Raw genomic sequence first — 25,433 nt, 5'->3', positions numbered from 1 at the left:
TGAATCAAAAGAAGAAGGTCAAGGCATTACAACTACCCAGTCTTGATATGGGGCATCCGTCCCTATGCCAAACCACTGTGCGAAAGTCCTTGTGCACCCTCCTGCACCTTCATGTGGGTCTCCTTCATCTACTCCAACTCCCCCAACCAAAAGCCCTGGCCCCACCTTCACGCCTACACCACTGTGTCACAATAAGTATTAGATTTTTTTTAACACTATTTTAAGTCTGCCAAAAATATTTAATCACGTGTCTAACTCACATCGAAGTATTAAATACGAAACCAAACTAAGACGGCGATTTCCATATATAAATGACCGGCTATATAAAAAATTAAAAATTTCTAAAAATATTATTAAGTCTTAAATTTTTTTTTTGTGTATAAATGGTTTTTTTTTCGATTCTGATAGGTTCCAAATACAAATCACTAAGCAGAAAAGCAAATCATATAGAAATATCTCTCCCCAGAACTTAATAATTTTCTTAATAATTTTAAAAGACCAAATTTGTTTAAATACACATTTAAGTATGTATTTAAGTTTTGAAATGCACTAGATGCGTAATATTAAAAAAAAAAAGTTTCGGAGGGCTAATTTGATGAATGTATTTTTCCCCAAAGAATCCTATAATTTTCTTTTTCTAAGGCCTGTCAAAGAGAAGCAAACAAGAAAAATAATAATAATAAAAAGATTCTGCTGTTAACCACTAAGGATGTAGCCTTTCCTCGTTGGCAAAGCAATTGATACTATGAAGGCATAAAAATTTAAGATGGTGCAAAATGCTTAGACTGCAGCCGTGACGTGTGTAAAGCTGCCCCATAATTTCCAAGCCACTTAGCTTCTGGACAATAGACAATGGAAAAAAGAAGACAGACTATAAAATATAACATAAATACAAAATAAAAGAGCATCAAGAGTTCCAAGAGAAGTTTGAAAGAGATGTGCACAAAAACTGGTAAGACGTAATGAATAATTTGCAATAAAAGATGCACTTCACAACCGGCACAGATCTTGCTTTCTCTTTCTTATGTCTATCAAGTGGTTTGACAAAATAGAAGATGCATTGAAGAACATAGCAAAGGGATGATACATTCAATTCTTGTGACGCAGCTTCTCTTCTCCCGGTCGCACATTAGTGTTAAACAAGTTGCTTTCTCCAAGTTAAGAATGTAACGTGGAACAAGAAAGTCAGAAACAACGTGTCCCACTTTGAAAATAACAATCAGGAATCAAAATTAAATGCTTGGGAAACAAAGAGATCATGGTGAGAATATTCAAGATGCCAAGTAGTTTTCAACAGAGTAAGAAATGAGCTCTATAAAACAAAACATATATTGACATTTAGCTAGAGTCCAACTGAAATTAAAGTGGAATCCGCATCTTCTTTTTCTTCCATACCACATTTATTTTCAAGCCGTAGGCACTAGTGCTAGCCAGACAAAAGATCTATCTTAAGAGCACCTTGTTCCAGCTGAAGAGACTACATATAGACTTGAAGTTGAATGGAAAATTCAGTGATAACAGGGTAAGAAATATCACAAAAAACACAACTAGTTGATAGGTCCAGAAACCTATGCATACAAAATTAACAAAAGAAAGGGAAGAAGCAGCATAAGTGAGACACAAAATAAGGAACAGTGAACAATATAGCAGAAAGCAATCTATATTCATTTTCAATGCCCGAATCATCCACCTTGTATTTTAAATGGAGTCAAATCGGCCTGCAACATAGCTGACATGATTACAGAAAATAAGATTAAATAATAACTAAAGCATATAGTGCATAAGTACCTGATAATCATGGCCATCTTCAGAGCTGCCACATAGATAACTTGATTAATAACCTTAAGAATTCTTCTTGTGAAGAATATCAACTAATTTGGCTACAACACATGAGCACCCTCTATTAATGCATGTGCAGGGGAGGCCAGAATATCAACTGAAGCAACTCATAATAATGCTCAAATGCTAGTGAAAAATAAGAAGCTAAGCTACCAACAAGACGGCATCACCCATCAATAAAGGAATACCACAGAATATGCAGAAGGTCAAGGATTGTAAGCAATGAAGAACAGGAATGGATGGGGTACTAAGAGCACCAAGACAGAAATAAAAGGAAAGACTTTTCTTTCCCCCCTTCATACTACTAGTTACATGGACGGCAAAGATAGAGATAATTCTTCAACAAATAAAGCGGCATAGTAGTCAAATATATACAGTTAAATAAAGTCCTTCATGTAGGCGTACCCATGTAAATAAATGCCTAGTCTAAAGTAAGTGAAGACAAGGTGAATTTACAACTTAATATCTTATTGTTGATCAAACCACTGACATATCAATGGCAAAAAGAATAAATAATGGAACTAACAAAAGAAAGGAGGTTTATGCATTTACATCATTACATGTTGAAAAAAAGTTCAAGAAATGCTCTCAAATTTACGCCTTCTAGCTGTTCTTTGGAGAGGCCTTTTGTTCTCTCTCCACAAAATATCAATTTCACCATAACATCTCAAAAGCTCAACCAAATCAATTCTTACTTGCACCTTTTTCTGTGAGGTAGGAATAATGTCCTTGAGTTGTTTTCTTTTTGATTCATTACTACTTGATTCATTATAGCAGGCTGGAGGTGTATGAGGTTCTTCATCAGTCCTTAATCTGCAAAATGCATTTATTGAAGCAAGAAAGATCATCTTGGGCATCCAACAGAAATAGCAGAAGAACTACAATTTTCAATCTATGAATCAGGCGTCCCAATGTGAGGGCCATACAACACAATATTCAAACTGTAGATAAAAAATTAGTTAATTATCTACAATTCCATGTCAAGCATTTAAACCAACTGGTACTCCTGTAAACAAACTAAAGCATCAATACCTACTTTAATAATCATAAGAAAATGTTGTGTTCCTGATTAACTCTTTTGCAAGATGGAAATGCAGGTAACCTACAATATTATCCTTGTTTCTTGGGCCTCTTAAACTTTCTGCACAAGTTCTCAAGTTCTTCTAGGCTTTATCTATTCAACACCATATCAGCATAGAAGTAAATGATTAAACATGGAGTAGCTCACTATCAATTAGATGAATAGATCATGCTCAAGTTAGTTGGCCATGCCTTTTGCATTATGTTCAATGTGGTGGTTTGCATCCAGAAATATAGATTACAGAGTTTTGAGGATGTCAATGGGAACAAGCCTCTGGAGCTCAGCTAGGATCCAACTAGAGCCAATTTTTTTAGCTCTTCTGCTAATCAAGTTGAGCTCAGCTTGCTCAAACTCAGCTAAAAAAAGTCTTGGTATGTCTTAACTATTCAGAAGGTATAATATATTAATATATAAGAACATGTGTCAATACAGAGAAGCACAGAATTAAATGCAACCATGTGGAAGCAATCATTAGTCTCTGCCTCTCTGGGTCCCTCGCCAGTATGTTGTCAGTAAGCCTAGGTCATACATAAAATCTTTACCTCATATAACTTAGGTAGCTACTAGCTCATACAGTAAAACTTGCCACCTTGCTCGAAAACCTTTTACTAGGTGCATGAGCAACTACTCTAATCAACAGAAAAGAGATAAGAAATCATTACTGCTCAAAATCTGTCCTCCTGGGAACCCACAAAACACTATATATCTCCCTTACCCACCTTTCCATGTTTAACAACATCATCTCTCCCTATCTCTTCAACTACTCGTTTTTCTACCGTCTCTGTGCGCTGCTATGCAATGGAGACCCTTGGGTGCTGCAAGATTTGCCATGGTGGCCATCGTTGCCTATTGTCACTGCCTTTTCTTGTCTTAGAGTCATTCAGAGACAACTGCCAAACCTGCCTCGCTCTCTCCTTAAAACTTTATTTGGTTGTACCATCTCCCTCCAAGCATCATCATCTTTGCATCTTGGTGAAGAGGAAGTTAGTGACTCAAACTTGAGCAGGCTCTATATTAGACCAAGCCAAGCTCAAGCTGAGTTACTTGTAGGCTGAGTACAGCTTGCTTGAACTTGACTTCTTTACACCTCTAACAACCAGTACTCCACTAGATGCCAAAACTTATTTTACTGAACTAAACTAAAAAAAAATTATAATGACAAACTTACATGAAACCAGAAAAAGCTCTACCTTTCTTCTAGGGATGCTGAACTTGGAAATGATATGAGCTCTCCATTAACAGGGTGGCATGCAGGACAAAAGAACGTCTTTGGAGCAGACTCATACAAATTAATGCAATCAAAGTGGTACCACTCGTCACACTGGTCACAAGCAATCATGGCCTTCTGATCATAAGGCTTCCGGCAAATGCAATAAAGAATGCTACGAGCTCTTAATAGCTGCACAGAAGGGAAAAAGATCAGACCAGATGACTAGGCAATTCTAAAGACAGTTCTAGCATCAATATGTATACCTTCAATTCCTTTTCGAAAAGGCAAGGCAAATCTTCACCTTCACTAATAAGTTCATACACTTTACTTAGAGCAAGTTCCCCTGAATCGGATATAACCTGAATAACGGCATGTATTAGTCAAATCTAGATGACTAGATGTTTATCTGATGAAGTTTTTCTGGCATAAAGATTTAACTCTTTTATTTTTACCTTTTTAACATTCTCTAACCACCGCAGACAAATCTGCCTTACTTTAGTAATTTCCACCATGAAATGGTCTTCAGATGGTATACCTAAAGCTGAACCCTGCAACATCAGCATGGATAAGCTTCAAAAGTTTATGAACAATCAACAAATACATTATTACAACCAAACAAGCACTGGATTGACATATACTAAAGTTTTTTCGAAGAATTTCAATGGAATCCAGAAAGTTATCTTATTCAGTTAACGATTTTACAGCATCAACCATCAAGGACCATGCAAACCCCCTCAATACTAAACAGAAGATGAAGATATGACTACAAGTAGCTGCTTAGGACAGATCAAATCGCCGGGATGGGTAGTTGCATTATTGTAATAAAAAGAAACAATGAGAAATATAAAACTTCAAAGATTTCATGAAAGGCAAAAGAAAGGTCAAACAAATGTCTGGTCATATTGTAAAGCTCCAACTAAGACAAGCAGAATAGCATGATCCCAATACTATCAATTATTTCATGAGAATCTGTCTTCTAAATATCTATTTCTAAAAATTGTGATCTCATATGTTTGCAAAAGACAATTAAGACACTAAATACAGCGTGCACTAGGAACTAGACTATAAACTAACAAGTAGACTTTATACTACCTCCTTCTCAAGATGCTGAATTTGTTGGATGTTTGGTTTTCTAGAACCCTTCAGCAATTTCTTGATTCTGATTTTCCATGAGTTTCTAGTCAATGCTGACTCAAGGTTGCAACTGTCTTGCTTATCATATACTCCAGCAACCGCCATTGCCTATAGAATGACATTCACAAACCAGAAGCACATACGAGCTAAGAAAGCATTCAACTATTTGTAGGTCTATCACAAAGCAGACAGTATAAAAACAGAGAAGTAGAACATGTGAGGGAGCATGAGAAAAAAAAATCACCTTCAAAGCAAGAAAAAGGCTTTCTGAGATAATACCCAGATCTTTACCATGGTAAGAAATAGCACGATCCACTATTTGCGTCAAGTATGACTTGCATTTCTGAGCTTGTTTAACAATTTCTTCTACCAAATCCAATTCCTCAATCCTGCAAAAAAGAAAAAGAAAGATAAGGAAAAAAAGAAAGAGATACAAATCTAAATAGTCCTGCTATCTAACAAAATAACTTTTCGATGGAAAGTAGGCACATTATGTTACATATTGCAATTCAAAGGGTATCCCAAGGCATGAGGTTCCTACCAACGCATGGTTTAGAGAAGGCATGATGTAGCCCAAAAAACCTTCACTGGAGAGTTTGTTCCCATGACCCGAACAAGAATATATACACAATCATATACATATAGTGTTTTCTACATATCACTACCCCCAACATATCAAAAATTAACTAAGCATTCTTCAAAATATCATAATTAATCAAAAAAATATTGGCAATATTCCACAAATGTCAAAAGTTGTGAAATATCATACTCTGCATTCACCGGAATATCATTTTTAGATGGTCTATCAAAAATGCCACTACAAATCCTCCTAGAATATCATAAGACTTTACCTTTACTACATACATTTATTGTACAAGGCACCCACAGGATGTGACCACATAGCGCATAGGCCACATACATGGTATGCTGGTCACATAGGTGGGTACCTATGTGATCTAGCAATAGATATTAAAAAATTATTCATACTAGTCTAAATACATAATATTTTACCCATTCTTTCAATAATATACTAATAAATATGTTAAAAAATTAGCTATACAGCATATGGAGAATTATTTTCATCCAAAACTATCCAAGAACATGATCATCATATAATCCTCTGATCAATCAAGTATATTAACAGTAATGCATATGCAGACATGTGAATATGCAGTGCATAAGAGGTCTATATGCAAGCAGATATGGATACGTGGTCTACTTATGCAGCCAATATGTTGTCCAACCACAGTAGGTTTACCCACCACCACACCACCTATGTTGTTGCTTTTAAAACTACACCTGCATTTTACCCTTATTATGAAAACCCCCCTTTATTCACATAATTTCGTTTCAACTCCTTTTCCAAGTTTTTTTAAGAAAAACTTAATGCATAGTCCATTGGAATAATCTTTATATATTCAATTAATTGACAATAATGCCCTTTATATTTTTTTCTTTTAACAAAAGCTGAAGAAGAGGAAGAAGGGTATTTTAGTCAAAAGAAGTTACATTACTATTTACCAATATTATTAATGACAACTTGATATGACATTTAGAAGCATATCTGAAAAACAAATGAAGTCAAATTGCAAATATGCTAAATAAAATGATGTTTTTCAAAGTATATTTAAAATATAGGTCCCAATGTCCAAAGAACATTATGACATTCTGTGAGGCTAAAAGTAATATTATTTTGTCTTCTTTGAGTGGCATCTTTGAATGGCCACCTACTATTTTGATGGTAAAACAGATATTTTAAATAATGTAGATTAAATCTGATACTTCATATCTTTCTTGTCACATTTATAAAAGTACCAAAAGTTTCTACTTTCTAAATATCGGTTATTAAAGTGTGTAAAAAACCCTATAAATATATCCTTGTGTATGTGTACTAAACATATATGTGTCATAGCACGCATGTCACATACAAATAACATTTTTATATTTGATGTAAACTAAACACTCGATTATTCGATTAGCTTAGAAGGTTCAAAATGGCTCTTAGAAAAAGAAAAACCCATATTTAGAGAGTGGTTGTCTATATGTCATGCACTTGAAAGTTGAAACCATGGATGGCCATGCCGGCGTAGTACTAGCACGTAGCACGAGGGATGCCGCACGCCACATACTATGCCGACGGCATACCAGCATGTGGCACGACACGACACCCCTCTTGATAGCTTTGCCGCTCGTCATTAACCTCGTCGACAAACTTATCATCGCCGATTGCCGCTCGCCAAGTCGCTCTCTCGAGCTCACACCCCCATCAAATACCCTAGCTTGAGGGAGGGAAGAAGGTCAAGAGAGGATACGAATCCGCAACTTAAGTTTTTAATTAATAACTCTCTCTCTCTCTCTCTCTCTCTCTCTCTCTCTCTCTCTCTCTCTCTCTCTCTCTCTCTCTCTCTCTCTCTCGGGCTAGGACACCCGACGAGGGTGGGTTGTAAACTCAAGCAAATGGCGAGCGGCGACGGCGAAGGTGAGTAGTCCCTTACATTTTTTTCTCTCTTATGGCACGGTAAGCAAGTGCAGCAGCACAGTTTGTGCCTGTGGCACGACCATTATTGCTTAAAACATTAATACATAGCAGAAAAGTGGCAGTTATTGATGCACTATAGACATCAAATACATCAATATTTTCATTACCTAGTACAGAAACCATCTGCAACAGATAGGAGCTCAATGAATGAGTTAAATTCAGGACGATTCCCACTGCATATCTGCAGCAATTCAGAGATACAGATATTAGAAACACCTCTTCGCAACTAGTTTAGGATTTCAAAGAACTTACCGATGTTTGTATTCCATTAAGTGATGCATCTCCACTTTCTACATAGAGGCAAAAGGAACACACGTATTCATTTGCCTCTCCTGCAATAGCAAGTGGTGGCTCTCCACATGAGAAATGATACCTGCCGATGTCACACTTAAATCAATCAAAAGCATTCAAAGTCCAAAATAATCCAAATATATCTAAATAAATTACTAATCAGTAGCCACAGTGCAGTTATCATAGTTAATCACCAGGACATAATTAAAACGGACTACTAGTTTATATTCTAGTTAAACTTCTCCAAATTGATCAGCAAATCAAGGTTAGCATTACGATACATTTCCAGAAACACAAGATACATATGTACCAGAACAAGATATTCTGTGATTCGAAACGTGTAGAATATGTCTGTTACAGTCACTGCACAAAATTGCAGCTTGAAAGAAAAATCAATTTGCAGATAACAGAATTGCCAGGCTGACGAAGTTAAGTATCTTACCGATCCTCACATGTCAGGCATGTATATACTTTTTCATCGTCTAAATCATTTGGACAGCATACACCAAAGGTTCTTGTCATACAAGCCCTTGATCCAGCATATATGCACAGAGCCTTATCCAGAGATATTTTGATCTGACAATGCATAATTAAGAAATCTAAGTTCCAGAAAGAATTCCTTACCAGGATTAGGATAGAAATTAAGATAACCCACTTTTACAAGCTCAATGGACAGAGCACCAATATCACCAACAGATGACTGCATAAGGTCATGACACCGCAACTTCCATTTCTCAATCTTTTCAACCTCTAAGATTACCTTCTCCATCTCAAGACAATCAAGAGCATCAGCTTGGCCACTTTCCTGCCATGAAATGAAGGATGAGCATATTTCACAAGAAAATATTTGCAAAGGTCAATGTAATCTTTCAGAGGCAAATATTATGAGGAACATAGAGTTGGCATTTTCAATCAAACTCAATAATGCATTTTCACCACCTAGTATACTTCGAACAGTAATCAATTCATACTGGTGGTTATAGAGGGGATTCATAACAAATATATTCTTGTGGAAATGAAGAAAACTGAAAAGGAATCAAATGTATAACAATTAAAGCATAAAAAAGAATAAACAGGACACTTTATTGGTGGCATACTGGCATCCATTTTTCAGGTACATGAGGATAACACCAGTTAAAAGGGATTGAAAAACATTCAGATACTTACTTATACCAATCATAGCTGTCATGCATTATAAATTGTCAAATTAACCAAAGATCAAACTTGGGGAAAAAACTATCTTTTACTAGCTTTAAAGGCATGATACCATAGGCATCAACCAATTTCCATGCAAAGATTAGTTAGTACTTGAGGTTATTGCAGTGCGTGGAGTATTATGCCCTCTGTAATTAGATTTCCATATGATAGATAACTTTTTCACATACAGAAATCATGTAAGCTCACCATCATTCAGTAATTTGACTACGTTCCAAGGTTGAAAAGGTTAGCATACAAATGAGAAACATCGGCAATAAAACAATACACAAAACCATTATCAACAGTATTGTAAATAAAAAGATGATTTTACCTAGTTCCGGAGCAAAGATTCTGACTTGAAATCAAAGTGCTATCAACAATGAAAATATTTATTTCACTCCATAATCTCAAATGAATCTTAAGCGATTATTATGCATAAGAGTTAGCTTCCGGCAGGTAGCTTAATAAGGAATGACAAGAGAGTTACAAGTTAGACTTCATGTACCTAATGAAGAATGCATAAGAAGAAAAGAAAGATCAAAAATCACGCAAAAGAAAAAGAAAGCAAAAAATAAAAAAGGATCTCTACAGATTCGGCTCGCTTTTGATAGACCCACCTTCAATTAATAAATGAAACTTTATATGAGGATCTACTGCTTGGAAATGAGAAAGGAGGATTCCAGTACATTAAGTCTCAAAACAACAGAATCAGAGGCCAACAACGCCAACTATTTTAAAAAAAACATCCACAGCAGAACCATGAAACAAAATTTCTCACATATAAGCAGAGATTGATTCTCACACGAGCACCATAACATATAGTAGTGAAGCTTTTACCTCAGTATGGACTATGGAGTAAGCTACAAGAGCCATGAATATAAGATATAACACTTCATGGGCCCAACTTTTAAGTTATAGAAGCCATGTGAAGAGATCAAGTATAGCATATGTGTTTCTGCTCAAAATGTTCCCAGGATCTATGCTATACCATTTTGAGCATGTACCCTACATTAAGATTGACAATCATGGGAACAGTAGATGATAAATAATTTCTTTAAGGGAGAGTTACGATTTGACCTCCTCAACATATGATATTATCAGTTAGCAACCCTTCAGAACTTTCTCCGTACAATTTGAACCACATCAACTATCAAATATCATGAAGCCCTTAACACTATTAATAAAACAAACTGAATTTCTTTTTTAAACTTAACGAGCTTAACTGAGAAGAGGAAGACAAGATTGGTTTTAGGAACAATTTAGAGAATGAAGATGTGAAAGAGATGGAGGAAAAATATGAAATGGGATTTAGGATTAGATTTGAGAACAAAGATGATGGAAAGATGGAGCAAAGAAAAAGAACCAAGTTTTGTAGGAGAGAAGAAAGAGATGATATAGAAATGGAGGAAAAAGGATGGAGGAAGAAGAAGATGCTGATTTTGGGATTAGGTTAGAGAATAAAATAAGTAAAACGGTAATAAATGATGGATATGGTGAAGAAAGAGATACAGTATTAAAATTAGGTCAGAGGAAGAAGATGATGAAGAGATGATAAAAGATAGGGATTTGGGGTTAACGATAGAAGAATGCGACTGAGAGAAGAAAGAAGGTAAGGGCACTTCGGTGAATAAAACATAATTAGAAGTCATGTGCTCGTCACACTAGTTATTTCCATAAAATTAAATCTTAACCGAAGATTAAAGGAAGGACTAATTTGCTGAAATATGACAGTGGAGGGGTCAAATTGTTATAAAAAATTCTTGAGGGATGTTAAGTGATATGGGCTTGTAGTTATGCAGTCAAAATGTAAACCTCCCTTTTTAACTTGAAATGTGGTGTAGACATAAACTGGAAGAGCTTTATTTGCAAATAGAAATTGAGTATGTGATGATATTTAGCTATGAGAGGTCTAAAGTCAAAAACAACCTTTAATGTCAGAACTCTCAAAGCACACAATGAAGGACTGACATAGCTTCCAAACTCTATGGAATTGGTGACTGGAATACTACAAATATAGAAAATAAACAAGATGACCTTTAATGTCAAAAGTAGTGGAAATAAACGTACCTTGAGTTTTGCTAGAAAAGCCCAAGACTGTTGGCCAGGCAACTCAAAGAAAGAGTGGCACTGCTCTATCCAGGATCTGGAAAATGAAATATGGTGTTACATATAAGGAGAATGCAAAAGGCTAAAGTGAAAAGAAAATGCCTGAAGCTAATATAAAATAAGCTGGTCATGATAGCTTCCATTCGACTGTACAGCAGCAGTCAACTTCTATTTAGAACCATGTCAAGCGATTGATCCGTCTTAAGGTGTTATTTTATGCAGTTCAACTAAACCCTATAGAACAACTTCTCAATCTGCCTATGATACATCAAACATGTACTCACGGAAGTTTGTTTCTTGAATACCTAATTAAGTTTCATCATTTGTGAGAGAAAATTATCCAGAGTAATGTTTTACAAACTCTTCTAAAAGATAATCAACTAGATTTAACCTTCCAAAAATGATAACAACCAAAGCCTTTATCCCAACAATTTGGAGTAGGTCACATGGATAATCTTTCTCCATTCATTTCTATGTGCAAGAGCCTGCCTCAAATCAAGCATTATTACATCCTCTGTTACTGATCATGCTAGTTTTGGTTCTTGTCCAACCAAGGAATCTTCTATTTGACTAAAAACACTCCATCATACTGGTGCAATGTGACACATTGAAACCATCATAACTGATTCTCACATAAAAGATCCTCTATAACTAAACCTAACTTTTGTTTGCTATTACAAGTTCTAGGTCCATCCCCTCTAGGAACACCACCAATCCACCTCAATGGTTTTTCATTTCTTTTTTTACTTATTCTATATTAATTTCAAGTACAGTCAATATCTTATTCATATAGTCAAACCAGGAGTTATGCTGAGAAATAGGTATCATGAAACAAAAAGCCAAATCTCTAAAAACAAACCTAAAAGGAGATTTCCAATTTACTAAGAGAATGAACAAATAAATCTAGAAATTAAGAACCAAGAAATATGTGGTTTGAGATCAACATGACACCAATGCCATCATTAGAAGGTTTTTACATTCAGACAACACATTTCTTAATTAACTCTATTAACTTACTAATTACTCTAAAAGCTTAAGCTATTAGAAATCGGTGACTTTTATATTTTACATTCTAATACTCCCCCTCACTTCTGAGCTAAACTATTTTAATGGGCCCAAAAAGTGGATTTAACCTAAATGAATAGAGTTTTATATTTTCAAACAAAAATAAGCATGATAGGATTTGAACCCATAATCTCTGGCTCTAATAGCATATGAACTCACTAATTACTCTAAAAACTTAAGCTTTTGGAGAACAGTGATTTTTATATTTTATAGTTTAATAGACTCCAATGAGATCCAAATCATGTCTGTACCTGCCCAAAACTTACATGAATAACTCCAAATTGGAGTTTAGAGAGTCCAGCTCAGGTCTCATCCAGTCACAACCCCAAATAAAACCCACTCATCTAAAGCCTCACACAAAAATTTATGAATTACGAAAAACCTTGGTTTGCCAAATCGCGAATGGGGTTCTGCTGAACTTGATCACGATCCAGACCAGACCCGATCCGAATTCTCTCACTCTTTCTCTCTTTCCCTCTTTCTTCTCACTTTCTCTTTTTCTTTCTCTCTCATTTTTTTATCTCTTTTTCTCTCCTTTCTATATAGTCATTGTTTCTCTTAAGGAAAAATCTAGCTCCAACGAACTCCTACAAACTCCAGTATCTATTTTTTTTTTATTTCTTTATTTTTCTCTCAGTTTTTCTCATCTCTTCCACTCTTTTTTTTTCGCTTTTCTTCTTTCTTCACTGCACCATAGTTTTTCTTTCTTTTGTTTGGTTTTCTTCCACTCACTCTCTTTTTAATCTCTTCTTCTTTTCAGTTTTCACTATACCATAGTTTTTTTTTCTTTATTTTTCTTATTTTTTATAATTCTTTCTAAATTTTTAGAAGTTTTCTACATTTTAAATAATATTTAGAATTTTAAATAATTAAAAAGTCTAATCCGATTTAGGCGACCAATATGGCCAATCCAGCCGATACGTATTGTTTTTTTGAAAGGACGATCCTGATCCCAATTCATCGAACCTTGCGAAAACCTACTAGAAGTAAATCCAAAGAAGTGTTCATCAAGAATTAGAAATCAGCTATCTATAATATAGTTAGTTTCCAAACAAGCACTTAGTATAGCTACATATATAAAACCAATTTGAGGCAGATAAATAAGTCGAGACTTGAAATTTGCAAAAAAATTCTTACTATTCATTGAACCTTGCGAAAAACTACTAGAAGTAAATCCAAAGAAGTATTCATCAAGAATTAGAAATCAGCTATCTATAATATAGTTAGTTTCCAAACAAGCAGACATATATAAAGCCAATTTGAGGCAGATAAATAAGTCAAGACTTGAAATTTGCAAAAAAATTCTTACTAAATAGAGAATATGCATAGGGAACTAGAAACTAACTTGTGTTTCTCAATGGCATTCAGAAGAATGGAAACCACCATAGGATACACGATAACAATCTCCTGCAACATTAATTCATATGTTGTGAAGTAATAAGTAAGTTTTCCGCACCCCTGAAAATTCAGAGGGAAATTCAAAATGAACAAACCTGATTTTCTCCTAAGGCATTGTCTAGATCCTCCAATTTGCATCTTTTACGGATTTGAGGATCTGGAATTAGGATGAGTGCATTTTTAAGCCAACTTGTTCCTCCAATCAACTTCCTAGCTAAATTACTAGCAGTAAGTTCAGCTGGAAGATGATCAACTTCTTCAAGCAAGCTATCAACCTCCTGCATACCATAAATTGACCAAGTTCACCAAAGGTAAAAAATTATTTAATATAAGCAGCCATGGATCTTCTGAGTAAAAACTATGATTGGCACATTTATCTTGCAATCCAATAAGGATACTATGCATATGAATCTATGTTTTCACTGGTAATGTAAACAAAGAATAATCATGATACTGTTAGTGATTCACATGGCCAAGAAAAAGGGGATAATAAGTTGTAGACATTAATATAAATTATAAAATAATGAAAAAAAGATGGGTAGAATTAGAATCCAAAGATTGCATACCATATCACCTAAGCAATCAAGAAGAAACGAGATGATAGAACGGAAAATTCTACTTACAGAGAGAAATAAGGTAGCAAAGAAATCAATGATCCATCATCACAATATATCAAAAACATCGAAATAAATATGACGTACAGTAATATTGAAATAATCTTGGTCAAAATGCAGTGATATAACTAAAAACAAAAGAAGTACAGATAACTAAATCCCAGCTACTCCTGTAGTTCAAGTCATTCAGAAGGAAGTTATTATCTGTAAACTAATAAGGGAAATTTGAAATCAAGATAAAGAATAGAGAGGGCACAATTGAAGAACAATAACACATTGATAGAGAAAGATTACATGACTGTTCCACTACAATGCAATCAAAACACAGAACTGCACTGTAAAAGCAAGTTGACAATCTCAATATTTGATGGCCAGTACAATTCAATGTTGCAATCATGCAAAAAGAAGCATGTGAGTAATGCGTTGTAATGTCCAAATGATTACTCAAAATAGATACCTCCCTGTGTGTAAGCAATTTGACATACATAAACTACATTTACAAAAGCCTCACCTAGGAATAATACAATTAATTCTACATTTGACAGCTAAATGGAGTGAAATAACTGGAAGATGGCATCATGGCACATGACTGAAAAAATGAGTACATGAAGTTATGCTTGGAAGTTGGAACATCCATACCAAGTCAAATCTCATTTATACAGTCAATGACATGCATTTCAAAATATGTTTGAACAATACAAAATTATTGATGGCCAATTATTTTCCATCCTTCAAAGAAGAGGAAATCTGTCAATGTCTGGAACAAGGACGTGAAATTGTCAGTAAAACAACTTATTGATAGAAAGATCATGCCAACTACTCTAATCTTGTATAACATTCTTTTACATTATTTTTGGTATAGCAAACACTCTACATCTTTTCAGCAGATGCTTTAAAAATTCCACTGTGACAATGGATGATTTAAATGACTGCAAACTCTTACGCAGAAATATATATAGTGTAGTACATGCTCAAAGTTCCAATGAACTAGCAGTTTTACCATTCATGGTTGAATTCAATAGCAGAAGATGTGTCATCTAAAGAATATCCATAAATGTAGTATATGATCAATCAGGGTACACCTTAGATCAACATCAGATGATCAGAATAGCAAGAACAATAGTGAACAAAAGAGCACATGACATAATTTAAGGTAAGAAGAAATACATCTGGCAGCTGCTATGTGAAATTATGAATAAATTACATACCATGAGCAACGGAATCCTGAACCAGAAAGACAAGGATCTCAAGATCCATTTCAACATCAAAGATGTATCTCGTAGTTTAGGTAACTCCTCAAATTCGAAACCAAGAGACAGTGCAACTTCTATTGCCACATTAACTTTACCAAGTAGTTCCTCAATTTTATTTGGAAGACAAGTGTCAGTTAAGACACCAGCATCATGCAAATGCAACAAACATTTTGAATCTTCTAATAAACTAAGTGCATCATGCTCCCATCCATGGAGTTCCTTTAAAATGATTTCAAGTCTTTGTGGAATGTCTAAAATAACCTTCAGACATTTAGATTGAGCAATCAATTCCTGCATAATAAGATAAAATATTGTACATCAGAAAGAAATAATTGGAAAAGTGATGAGATGATTTGGTGAGGCAATATAAACCTTTAAGTCATCTACTTTCAGGAAAAGCCCAGTTCTTCTCCTACCACATAAATTGTGCTCCAAGTATGGCTGAGATTTATGCATCCATAACTGAGTTACTGATACTGCATCCACTATATTCACGAGAGAAGGGAGGGTAGCAAATATCTCTTCTGAAGACCTGAAATTATTGCATTAATGGACAAAAAGATACTACAGTACAGCATAAACAGAATAAAGCGTTCAACAGTCAGTAGTATACCGTATGAGGGTCTCAAATTCAGACATGTAAGATGCATGACCAAGAATAACCCTAGCCTTTTCTTCCCAAGAAATGGCTGCCTTAAGCACTCTAGACATCTCGATGAACAATAGCTCCTCATTAATTTTTAATCTGGCATGGGAATCAGGGTGAGGTATCAAAGCTCATAATTCATCATTAAACAGATCTCAAGATTGACCACCAATCCACAATATCGAAAACTTACAATGAAGCCTCCATCACCACTTGCTGGATTGTCTCCAATGGCATGCGAGTAGAGCGTGCCTGTTAGAAATTGCATAATCAAATTGTTAAATTAGCAAAGACGAAAGACCAAAGAGTCATCACAAAGTCAGTAAGAAATTAAGAATCAAAAACCATATAATTGAAGAGTTAATTTAAATAGATCCAGAGATGAGCAACTTTATGTACACATGTTTCCTAAAGAGATTCTTAGAGGATAAGCATGCCGCATATTGGAGCTTAAAAACATTAAATATCAAGAGCATCTTCAAGCAACAGAAAGAGAACAGAACAGAACACCGAAAAGCAAAACATATTAAACAAGGTAAAGGGAAATAAATAAAAATTTTGCATAAAAAAGAATAGTAATACCTCCAATGCTTTCTTTCTGCAAATTGACTTCTTTAGTTCTTCCTTGACCAAAGTCACCTCATCAACTATATCAACAAGAAACAGATGTTAAGAGGAAGAATATTTCTTAGACAATAATAATCTAGAGAAGAATTTTAATCTTTTCTACCAAAAAGGTAGCACCGAAGAAAGGAAAGAGCGAGATGGTAAAATTTCAACAACTTATGCCTTGTAATCTTAGCGATTCCCCATCATTCAGGACACCATATAGTTCTTTAACAATGTTTGTGTAGTCTTCCCGTCCCTCAATGGTTTGCACAAGATCATTAGCATGGCAAATCCAGGAACATGCATCTCGGTGGTATTGCCTCAGGAGATTCAGCTCTGGAATTCTAAATGTCAAAATAGCAGCATCCCGCAGAAAATCTTCAAGTTCCTGCAGATTTGGAGGACCAAAAAATACCATTTTGAAGCTTAATACAGGTACTTCTTGCAAAAAGCTAAAAGGTGGTAGCAAACAAGTAAAGATCACAACCTTTAATCTATGGGGGCATTTTAGGTACTCTTCACACCGTATTTTCCATGAGTCAGCTTCTCTACATAAGTTTGAAAGCAATTGCATCTCCGGAAGATGAACATGAAGCTGTAGCATCTGTTAAATTTCATGATTATGTCAATTACAGAAAAGATGACAACTGCCAGATACTTCAAAAACATGGAAATAATGCACTTCAGAAAATAGAAGAGTAGGAGCTTGCTACAATAACTGTGCACCTCTGATGTCAGCGTGCTCAGGACACTGATTTCAAGGACATCTGGCTTTTTCTCTGACAGGCATGCAGAAGCATTTTTCAACCAAATCTGCGGTACCGTGAATAATTTAAGATCCCAAAACATTGGACACAACGAAAGAATGAAAAATAGTGCATAAAGAAACGTATTGTCAAAGAATCTGAGTCGGCCATTATTTTTCTTCTAATTTATTGCCCTCTTATTTCAATTCTACAAATCAACCAAATCCAATCTTCTCTGATGATATTCCTAGAAATATAACACGGCGGTGACTGAACTGTCTTGAACTTAGCATTCACTTAAATCACTCTTTCAAAACCATTTATGCTTATTTAATTATGCTATAATCAGCAAATGGTCATACAAGTACTTCCAACAAACGACCAACTTCAAACTCTACTAGAAATACACCAGCAGCATCCAGGAAAAGAGACAGATTATTCCCAATTTAAATATTTTTATTAGGAAAGTGTACCTTTGCAGAAGAAAGCTCATTTGCCAATATTTCCGTTTCTCTTAGATTAATGGGAAATTCAGCAGCTCTGGAGTACAATTCTTCCAATTTGTCAATCTGGAGTAGAGATGTCAAAAAGAAACTAGAATCAGCGATTCTATAACTGACTCCAAAACGAAGAGCATAAATCTGTGACATTACGCTATATATGATCAGAAAAGAGGAATGTAGATTGAACTAGTTCACAGAACAATACAAAGACTAATAGCACATAATGGAACTTTAACACAAAATTTAACTGTATTAACTTTACATCACATTTATATAGAATAGGACATTAGCATAATGCTGTCGGAGTATTTTTATGTAATATTTAAATAATATTGCATACAACAGCAATAAAATCTTTATTGAGTTAGTCTCAACAATTTGGAATCAACTATATGAATTATCTTCCTGCAGTGAACTTTATTTAGTAAGGTTCTCCATTAAATCAAAATGTTATCATATTTTCACTTTCTATATCCTCCTATGTCAGTTTTGATCTACCCTCTCAAAGATTTCCAGCAGTAAATTTTCCTTGAGAACATTTTGCAATAGGTCACTTACACATAAGCAAGATGAAAGAGCAGACTTTATTTCGCTAACAAGCTTACTTGCCTCCTCCACATGGGCCTGCAAGGTAAATAAAAAGCTTAAAAAGTTAAAAATTAGTTTTGCTGCATGCACAGAACTGAGCTACAGGAATCTACATGTACTGACTTTCAATTTCATAAGTCCAGGCTCACAGCAGGGAATAGGATTAACACTCAGCAATTCCTCAACGTCATAACATGATACTTTCGCAGTATGCTTGTTCTTAGAATGAAGGCAATCATCTATTTTGGACAGGCAATTTTTTACATTAGATGCCCACTTCTGAGTTTTGATCAACCTGTATGCCATATCACGTACCTGTCACATGCAGCACCAAAGAGAATATGTCATGGCATGAAATCAATTGGTCAAAACTTTTCTAAATGGAATACATAATAATGATTAAAGAAAAATACAGGGTCCATCTCATGATTGGCCCAAAGAAATTGCTCAGCTTCCTTTAGGGCAGTATTATAAGCAGCATCCGAGAACGGCATCTCAAGAATTTGGTAAGATTTTGAAAGCCAATCTTCCGCTAGTTGTGCATAAGATATGCGACCACCTTTAACCTGAATTTGAGTAAGATCATATTATCCAAAGGCAAGAAGAGCTGATAAACAAATTGGAAGAACACCCCAAAAAAAAAACAATTAAAGAAAGTGCTTCTATGGAGAATCTGCTACTTCGCAAGTTATTGATATCCAAGAGATAAAGATTTTAAACCAATGTGTACACATGAACTTAACCAGACAATGAAAGATACTACTAGTTCACCAATAGCAACTATCAAAGGCCAAATCTTTCAGCCTAGTTCTCTGGTTCAAGGAGTTCACAATCCATATGTGAATCATGATAATGATATCACATTTCATACAGATCATGATATTGCATTCCATATTTCCTAATACCTTACCGCTCATAGATGCTAGAGCAGAACTTCATCCAGTACACTCGATCTTACTTAGCACCAACTTTTATTGAAATACTCCTATATAGCATCACGATAGTGAATTTTGAAATCGTTATGGTCAGAATTTTTACCTAAAATTCTTAAAAAATGAAGTCTTGTATCCTGAAGTTTATTATATAGATTGTAAATGATCTCAAACAAAGTTAGGGATTGCCAGATCCACTCATCCACCATTTTGGAGTTCTGCTCCCGCTGCAAGCCTTCAACCACAACTGAACCATTATATCTTCCAATCCTCTTGAAAATTAGGTCATTAAATAATAAGAACTTCACTAAGAACTAATAAAAGTTATGCGCAACTGCATGAACAATATCACTTTACAGTCAAGAACTGCATAGCAACTCTTACTAGTCACAACATTATGAGCCATCAGCCAAGTAGAAGCAGACATAAGGAGAAAATGTTCAACTTTCTTACCTTTGCACCTGGTTTATTAGGAAGTACATGGTGCCATTGAGAAAATTCAATCTTTGTAGCCACCTCAGAAAATTTAGCCTCTGTGGCGAGAGAGCTAATACAGGCCAAATCACCCAGCTCTGCAAGATTGTGACGGTAAAGAAGATGAAGGTTGTTGGGACTACATTCACAAAGACGCTTCCAGTGCTGAAAACAAAAAATGAAAGGAAGTAAATGCATGTTTTCAACTACCTAATCTTAGTAACTATCTAGAACCAGAGACCATGAGTTAAACAATCTTATTATCAAGTAAAGATTGGCCTATTTAGGAAAGTACAGAATTTGGAAGGCTACGGAATATAATGCTCTCTTTGTTGGACGTTGGCAATATCCAAGAAGGCACTCCTCGACATTCTGATTTGGAGTTGTGATGCTTATGTCAGCAAAGGAACCTAACCATGGCACTTCTTGGATTCATGCAGATAAATTGTGTTAAATGTCCAAAATGTTCAAATGTCAAATATCTGACATTTTGAATGGAAACAATCTATTTCCATATTAAGTTTCATAAGAACATGTTTGTATGGTTAGTTAAAAATTTATGAGATCATTCACCAGTTTTAGGAAAATATTAGTTTAACTAATGGCATTCGTATGCATAAAATTGGAACAGAGACTATCCGACATGCTTTGTGCGCTAACAAGGAAATAGTTGAAGAAGAGCATGAGGCACTTCACACATTTATCTTCTCAAAAACCTTTGTTATGAATGTATTAAATACTTTTCAAGTGCTTGGTCTGCTAAATCAAAATATCATCATCATCATCATCATCATGGTCAGCACAATTGAGGCATTTGCCTATGATATGGCACTGGCTTAAGGACGGCTCGAACGAAAAGGCTCCAAAGAATTGTCAAACTTCAATAACTGGTTTTCAATCAAAAATCAATCGTCTAGATATTGGTACCAAATTCTTCACCATAAAAAAATCAATCAACTTGCCCTAAACACCCCAGTTGGATAAGGCATCTACCTTCTTGGTTGCAATCTAGGCTCATATACCGAAGGAGCAATGGCGTGGACACCACATTTAGGCACGTGTACTTACGCAGATGCTAGAGGGCAGCCCATCCAGTGACGTTTTGGTCGGGCGACGAGTCGTGAGGGAGAGATTTCACATGAGTATTTTAGTCTTTTGTTTAAGAGGTCTTTTTAGTCTTTTTGTCCTTTTTTAAGGGCTTGCTTGTATAAAGGCATGTTACATTATCACTTGGAGTTTAATGAATACTTTTGACATTTTGAGATTATCAACTTTTCCTTTGTTGGTGGATTCCAACAACCCATTAGTGGATTCTGTCGGCATTTCTTTTTTTCTCCATTGAAACTCTTGTTCTACATTATTTTTGGTATTAAAGCTAAAAATTCTATGCCGCACCGCATTTATTTTTTGCCTGATCGTCCCACAAACACCGGAGAGCTATGACGTCCGATGCACAAGGAGCACAACAAGTTCTGAATCTGAATCGCACAAAGATAACACCTTTAGTGAGGGACAAGAAGAATCCATCATCACCGTGGAATCTCCACATGGGACTCGAAAATCATCAAAAGAGAGTTGCTATGTTATTCAATAAATCAACCTCTCTTTTCATTGTAGATAAGAAAAAAAGGAGAATGTCTTGTTTGAAAATCATCAAACTGTGGCATATGATAAGCACAAAACTGATATTTTCAACAGCCTATCATCCTTAAACTAATAGTCAGACAGAACTTGTCAACCGTAACCTGGGAAATATTTTACGTTGTCTTATAGGTGATCAGAATAAAAACAAAGATTCTGTTAGGTTTTTAATTGTTGGCAATTGTGTACAAAATATTCTAAGTGTATTTTTTACATGTATATGAGCTTTACACAAGTCTAGAAAATCTCTAGTTTGAAGAATTGCAAAATTATTGGAGTAAAGTTTATGAGATCAAGTCATACCGTTCGAACGTATCCGGGCCGCGTTCGAACGTACTAACGAAGTTTGAAAATCTTGGACTTTCATGAGTACGGATAAGACTTGGATTTGGCTCTATCTTGGAGATCATATATAAGGATTGTGATGCCCTATCTCTAAGGGGTTGAAGAAGATTATTGAAGGAGACTTCTTGAGGCTACATCGGTTCTTCAACTAACAAGGTCATTCTCATCTACAAATCTAAATCTTTCGTCTTAAGGGCTATCTAGACGAAAGATCAATCTCGAGGGCTACTGAGGTTAGATTTCAATCACGAGAAGCAGTGAATCGTGGGTTCTAGCAAGCAAGACTGAGAAGAACAAAGTCGTTTGGATCGACGGGTTGTTTTGTGAGTCAGTCTTGTAACTGCTAATATTCTAGTGATTGATCTTAATCCGAGTTTGGATCCGTGGTTTTTTTTCCGTTTGGGTTTTCCACGTTAAAATCTTGGTGTTCATCTCTACTTTCGTTTTTAATATTTCTTCCGACTTTTACTTAAGCGAACAAACAATATCATTGGCTAAAGGTTAGATACACACGTGTATCTAGGGGTTTTTTCAGATTCCATTCTTCCTAGTAACTTTTTTTAGAGGCATTTTAATTTTCAGTGTAAATAAACCTAAACAAAAATCAAAATGAAAGATAAAATAGTTCTAAATTTAAAAAATTGAAACCCTATCTCTTCCTCCCACTCTCTTACTACCCCAAGGCAAATTTTATTTGCTTTCTAATCTAATTTTTTTCTTACTTCTCTCTTACTCCATTCTCTTCCCCCCCTCCTCTCTCTCTCTCTTCTTCCCTCTCCCTCTTACTTCTCTCTTACTTTATCCATTTTTTCTCTCTTCCTTCTCTTTCCCTCTTTCTCCTTCCCTTTCCCTCTTACTGCCACAACCCTAAGCATATTTCTTTTTCTCCATTTCTTCTCTCCCCATTCTCTTCCACTCTCTTTCTCTCTCCTTACCTCCCCCTCTTATTGTCGCAACTCACAAATCTACATGCTCTCTCATCCTCTCTTTCTCTTATCTTTTTCCCTCCCTAACTGTTACTGCTGCAGATTTTTCTACTGCAGCAACAGTGACAGAAGATTTTTCTGCTGCAATAACAGTGAGAGAGAGAGAGGAATAGAGAGTAAGGAGGCGGTCGCCGGAAGAAAGAGAGAAAAAAGAAAAAAGAAACAAAAACAAAATAATACTCACCCAAAGTCGTCGGAGGTCAAGATCGTCAAATCTTGGTTGGAGGACATCGTTGGACGTCGAAGTTGTGGAGGATCTATTTGGGTGCCGATGGATTCAATAGGAGAGTAGAGAATGAGAGAAAAAAGAGAGAGATGAGAGAGAGAGAGAGAGAGAGAGAGAGAGGGGGGGGAACAGGTGGGCCAGGGACATCAATTATTGATGTCCCCGAGTCGAATATGGGTCGAATTCGACCCGTATTTGACCATCAGTTCCGATATCGAGCAGGACCGGCCAAAGCTCGTCAATAGACTAGTTTCAGCCCTAGATCGAGATTAGCAAAAATTGGGTTCCATGCTACACACTATCCTTGACATTGGGTGAGATCCAACCTATCATTAGACCGCTCTTGATTAACCTAAGTCCAATAATCGACCAATTGTTCCCTTTGGTCATCTTTTGTTATAAATTTTTAGACTTGCTGGTTTGTTAAATTTAAGTTGAACAGGATTTAATCTTGCTTATATCTTAATAGAAGACCTTTATGATCAAATACTGCTTTAGTTATATGTATTGATGAATTCATTTAACCTACATTTAATCATATGTTCTCCAGCATTTGTTCAAAATTTTGAGTTGCATTCTAGATGCTTGTAAAATGAATGGTAGATTAATATGAGTAAAGATTGCAATAAAATGAGGGGCACTAATTAAACAAAACAAAAGAACAAAAGGAAGCACTTATTAATTATTATGCACATAATGAGCAAAGTTCCACAAAACAAACCTCAAGACAAACGTAAGCAGATGGTCTACAGCAACACGTAATAGCTGAAAGATACAAATATTGCAGGCAAATAATACACGTTGGATCCTACAAAATATCGTTTTGAACCACATCAGTAATCAACCACGAATTAAGATCAAAGGACGAGAAAACGAAAAGGCTACCTCTTCACTGCCAACATCATCTGGATGTTTCTTTGGAGACATCAAGCTTGATCTAACAATGCCATTAAGCCATAGTTCCTCTCTACACCTTTCCTCCCTTGTAAATATTCTGTGCATTTCTCCCTTAAGGTAAGGCAATGCTTTAGCATCACAACCATTCTGCCCAGATAAAATGACAAATTGATCAGAAGATTTAGTGCTTTGAGAAACAAAGCAACACAACAGTGTCGGAAATTCATAAAATAGATATCATGTAGAACCTACAAAACTTGAAAGAAGTGGCTTAATATATCTTCAAAAAGACAGCATGACCCATGGCCAAGCATGTATGATTTATAATAATAAAAAACACAGACATTTGCTTTCAAAAGAGAAACATAATACTGGTGGAACTATAATATCCGAGCAAATTCAAAGAGCTATTTATATGGAGAAGAATAATATTAAAAAAAATTGCAGCACCATCCAAGAATACTTAGATCCTCAAAAGAACATTATGCAGCTTGAGATCCAGAAAGTAGGCAAATGCTTTTGAGAAACCATGCACCTCTCTCACTTCAAGGGGCAGATCATAAGACAATAATAAAGCAAGGATCAGTTAGCAGATAAGGATTTCCAGAAGAGCAGGATGAAACCTAATTGAATTGAACTGAATACAGGAAATGGTTGATGTGTCCTCCGTGTAAATGTCTATGCATCTTCATATTGAAAATCTTCAGACCTAATACAATTCGGGAGCATAAATAACCTAAGGTTTTTGAGCTGAAGTAATCTATTAATTAGTCAGCAATCAACTGTTGGTAGCAAGGAAAATGGATGTATGTCATAGTAATACACTCTCTATGAAGAGAAAGTGGAAGAAGAGCTAAAAGGATTACAAACCTAAGAATCACAGCCTTACTTTCTGATGCAAGCGCTTAAATTTGAAACCAAATTACTCAAATAAGTAAAAGCACCAGAATTTGAAATATATACTTCTTAGTAATAGGTTGCAACATTTCATTGGTTAAGAGAAAATGTTAACAAAAAATTAAAGAACTGACCCAATGACCTTATTGAAGAATTGAAGGTGCAGAAATCCTCATAGCAACAGACTACGGCAACAAAAACCAGGCTTAGGTTAAT

At 35.4% G+C, this 25,433-nt stretch overlaps 1 protein-coding gene across 1 annotated transcript in view; it reads right to left on the bottom strand.

Moving 5' to 3' along the window:
• Nucleotides 1-2,286: 2,286 nt before the first annotated feature.
• LOC140771471 (lysine-specific demethylase JMJ17) overlaps nucleotides 2,287-25,433 on the bottom strand; it is a 33,482-nt gene continuing 10,335 nt past the window's right edge. The window contains exons 6-33 of the mRNA XM_073113046.1: nucleotides 24,309-24,467; nucleotides 24,145-24,231; nucleotides 20,205-20,390; nucleotides 19,233-19,385; nucleotides 18,943-19,134; nucleotides 18,790-18,855; nucleotides 18,202-18,297; nucleotides 17,709-17,795; nucleotides 17,470-17,586; nucleotides 17,163-17,370; nucleotides 16,956-17,020; nucleotides 16,567-16,625; nucleotides 16,341-16,472; nucleotides 16,100-16,259; nucleotides 15,683-16,018; nucleotides 13,956-14,138; nucleotides 13,808-13,869; nucleotides 11,359-11,434; nucleotides 8,750-8,899; nucleotides 8,537-8,670; nucleotides 8,056-8,176; nucleotides 7,911-7,984; nucleotides 5,509-5,653; nucleotides 5,223-5,372; nucleotides 4,583-4,678; nucleotides 4,394-4,489; nucleotides 4,111-4,319; nucleotides 2,287-2,652 (exon numbers count right to left, since the gene is read on the bottom strand). Coding sequence (XP_072969147.1) covers nucleotides 2,415-2,652; nucleotides 4,111-4,319; nucleotides 4,394-4,489; nucleotides 4,583-4,678; nucleotides 5,223-5,372; nucleotides 5,509-5,653; nucleotides 7,911-7,984; nucleotides 8,056-8,176; nucleotides 8,537-8,670; nucleotides 8,750-8,899; nucleotides 11,359-11,434; nucleotides 13,808-13,869; nucleotides 13,956-14,138; nucleotides 15,683-16,018; nucleotides 16,100-16,259; nucleotides 16,341-16,472; nucleotides 16,567-16,625; nucleotides 16,956-17,020; nucleotides 17,163-17,370; nucleotides 17,470-17,586; nucleotides 17,709-17,795; nucleotides 18,202-18,297; nucleotides 18,790-18,855; nucleotides 18,943-19,134; nucleotides 19,233-19,385; nucleotides 20,205-20,390; nucleotides 24,145-24,231; nucleotides 24,309-24,467 — 3,837 coding nt within the window. The 3' untranslated portion in view covers nucleotides 2,287-2,414. The remainder of the gene's footprint in view (nucleotides 2,653-4,110; nucleotides 4,320-4,393; nucleotides 4,490-4,582; nucleotides 4,679-5,222; nucleotides 5,373-5,508; nucleotides 5,654-7,910; nucleotides 7,985-8,055; nucleotides 8,177-8,536; nucleotides 8,671-8,749; nucleotides 8,900-11,358; nucleotides 11,435-13,807; nucleotides 13,870-13,955; nucleotides 14,139-15,682; nucleotides 16,019-16,099; nucleotides 16,260-16,340; nucleotides 16,473-16,566; nucleotides 16,626-16,955; nucleotides 17,021-17,162; nucleotides 17,371-17,469; nucleotides 17,587-17,708; nucleotides 17,796-18,201; nucleotides 18,298-18,789; nucleotides 18,856-18,942; nucleotides 19,135-19,232; nucleotides 19,386-20,204; nucleotides 20,391-24,144; nucleotides 24,232-24,308; nucleotides 24,468-25,433) is intronic.

Source organism: Typha angustifolia, chromosome 11, assembly GCF_048772165.1.
Source record: "Typha angustifolia cultivar Huaian chromosome 11, ASM4877216v1, whole genome shotgun sequence".
Classification (NCBI taxonomy): Eukaryota; Viridiplantae; Streptophyta; class Magnoliopsida; order Poales; family Typhaceae; genus Typha; species Typha angustifolia.
The sequence above is the reverse complement of the archived record's forward strand: the minus strand, read 5'-3'. Positions and strand labels throughout refer to the sequence as shown.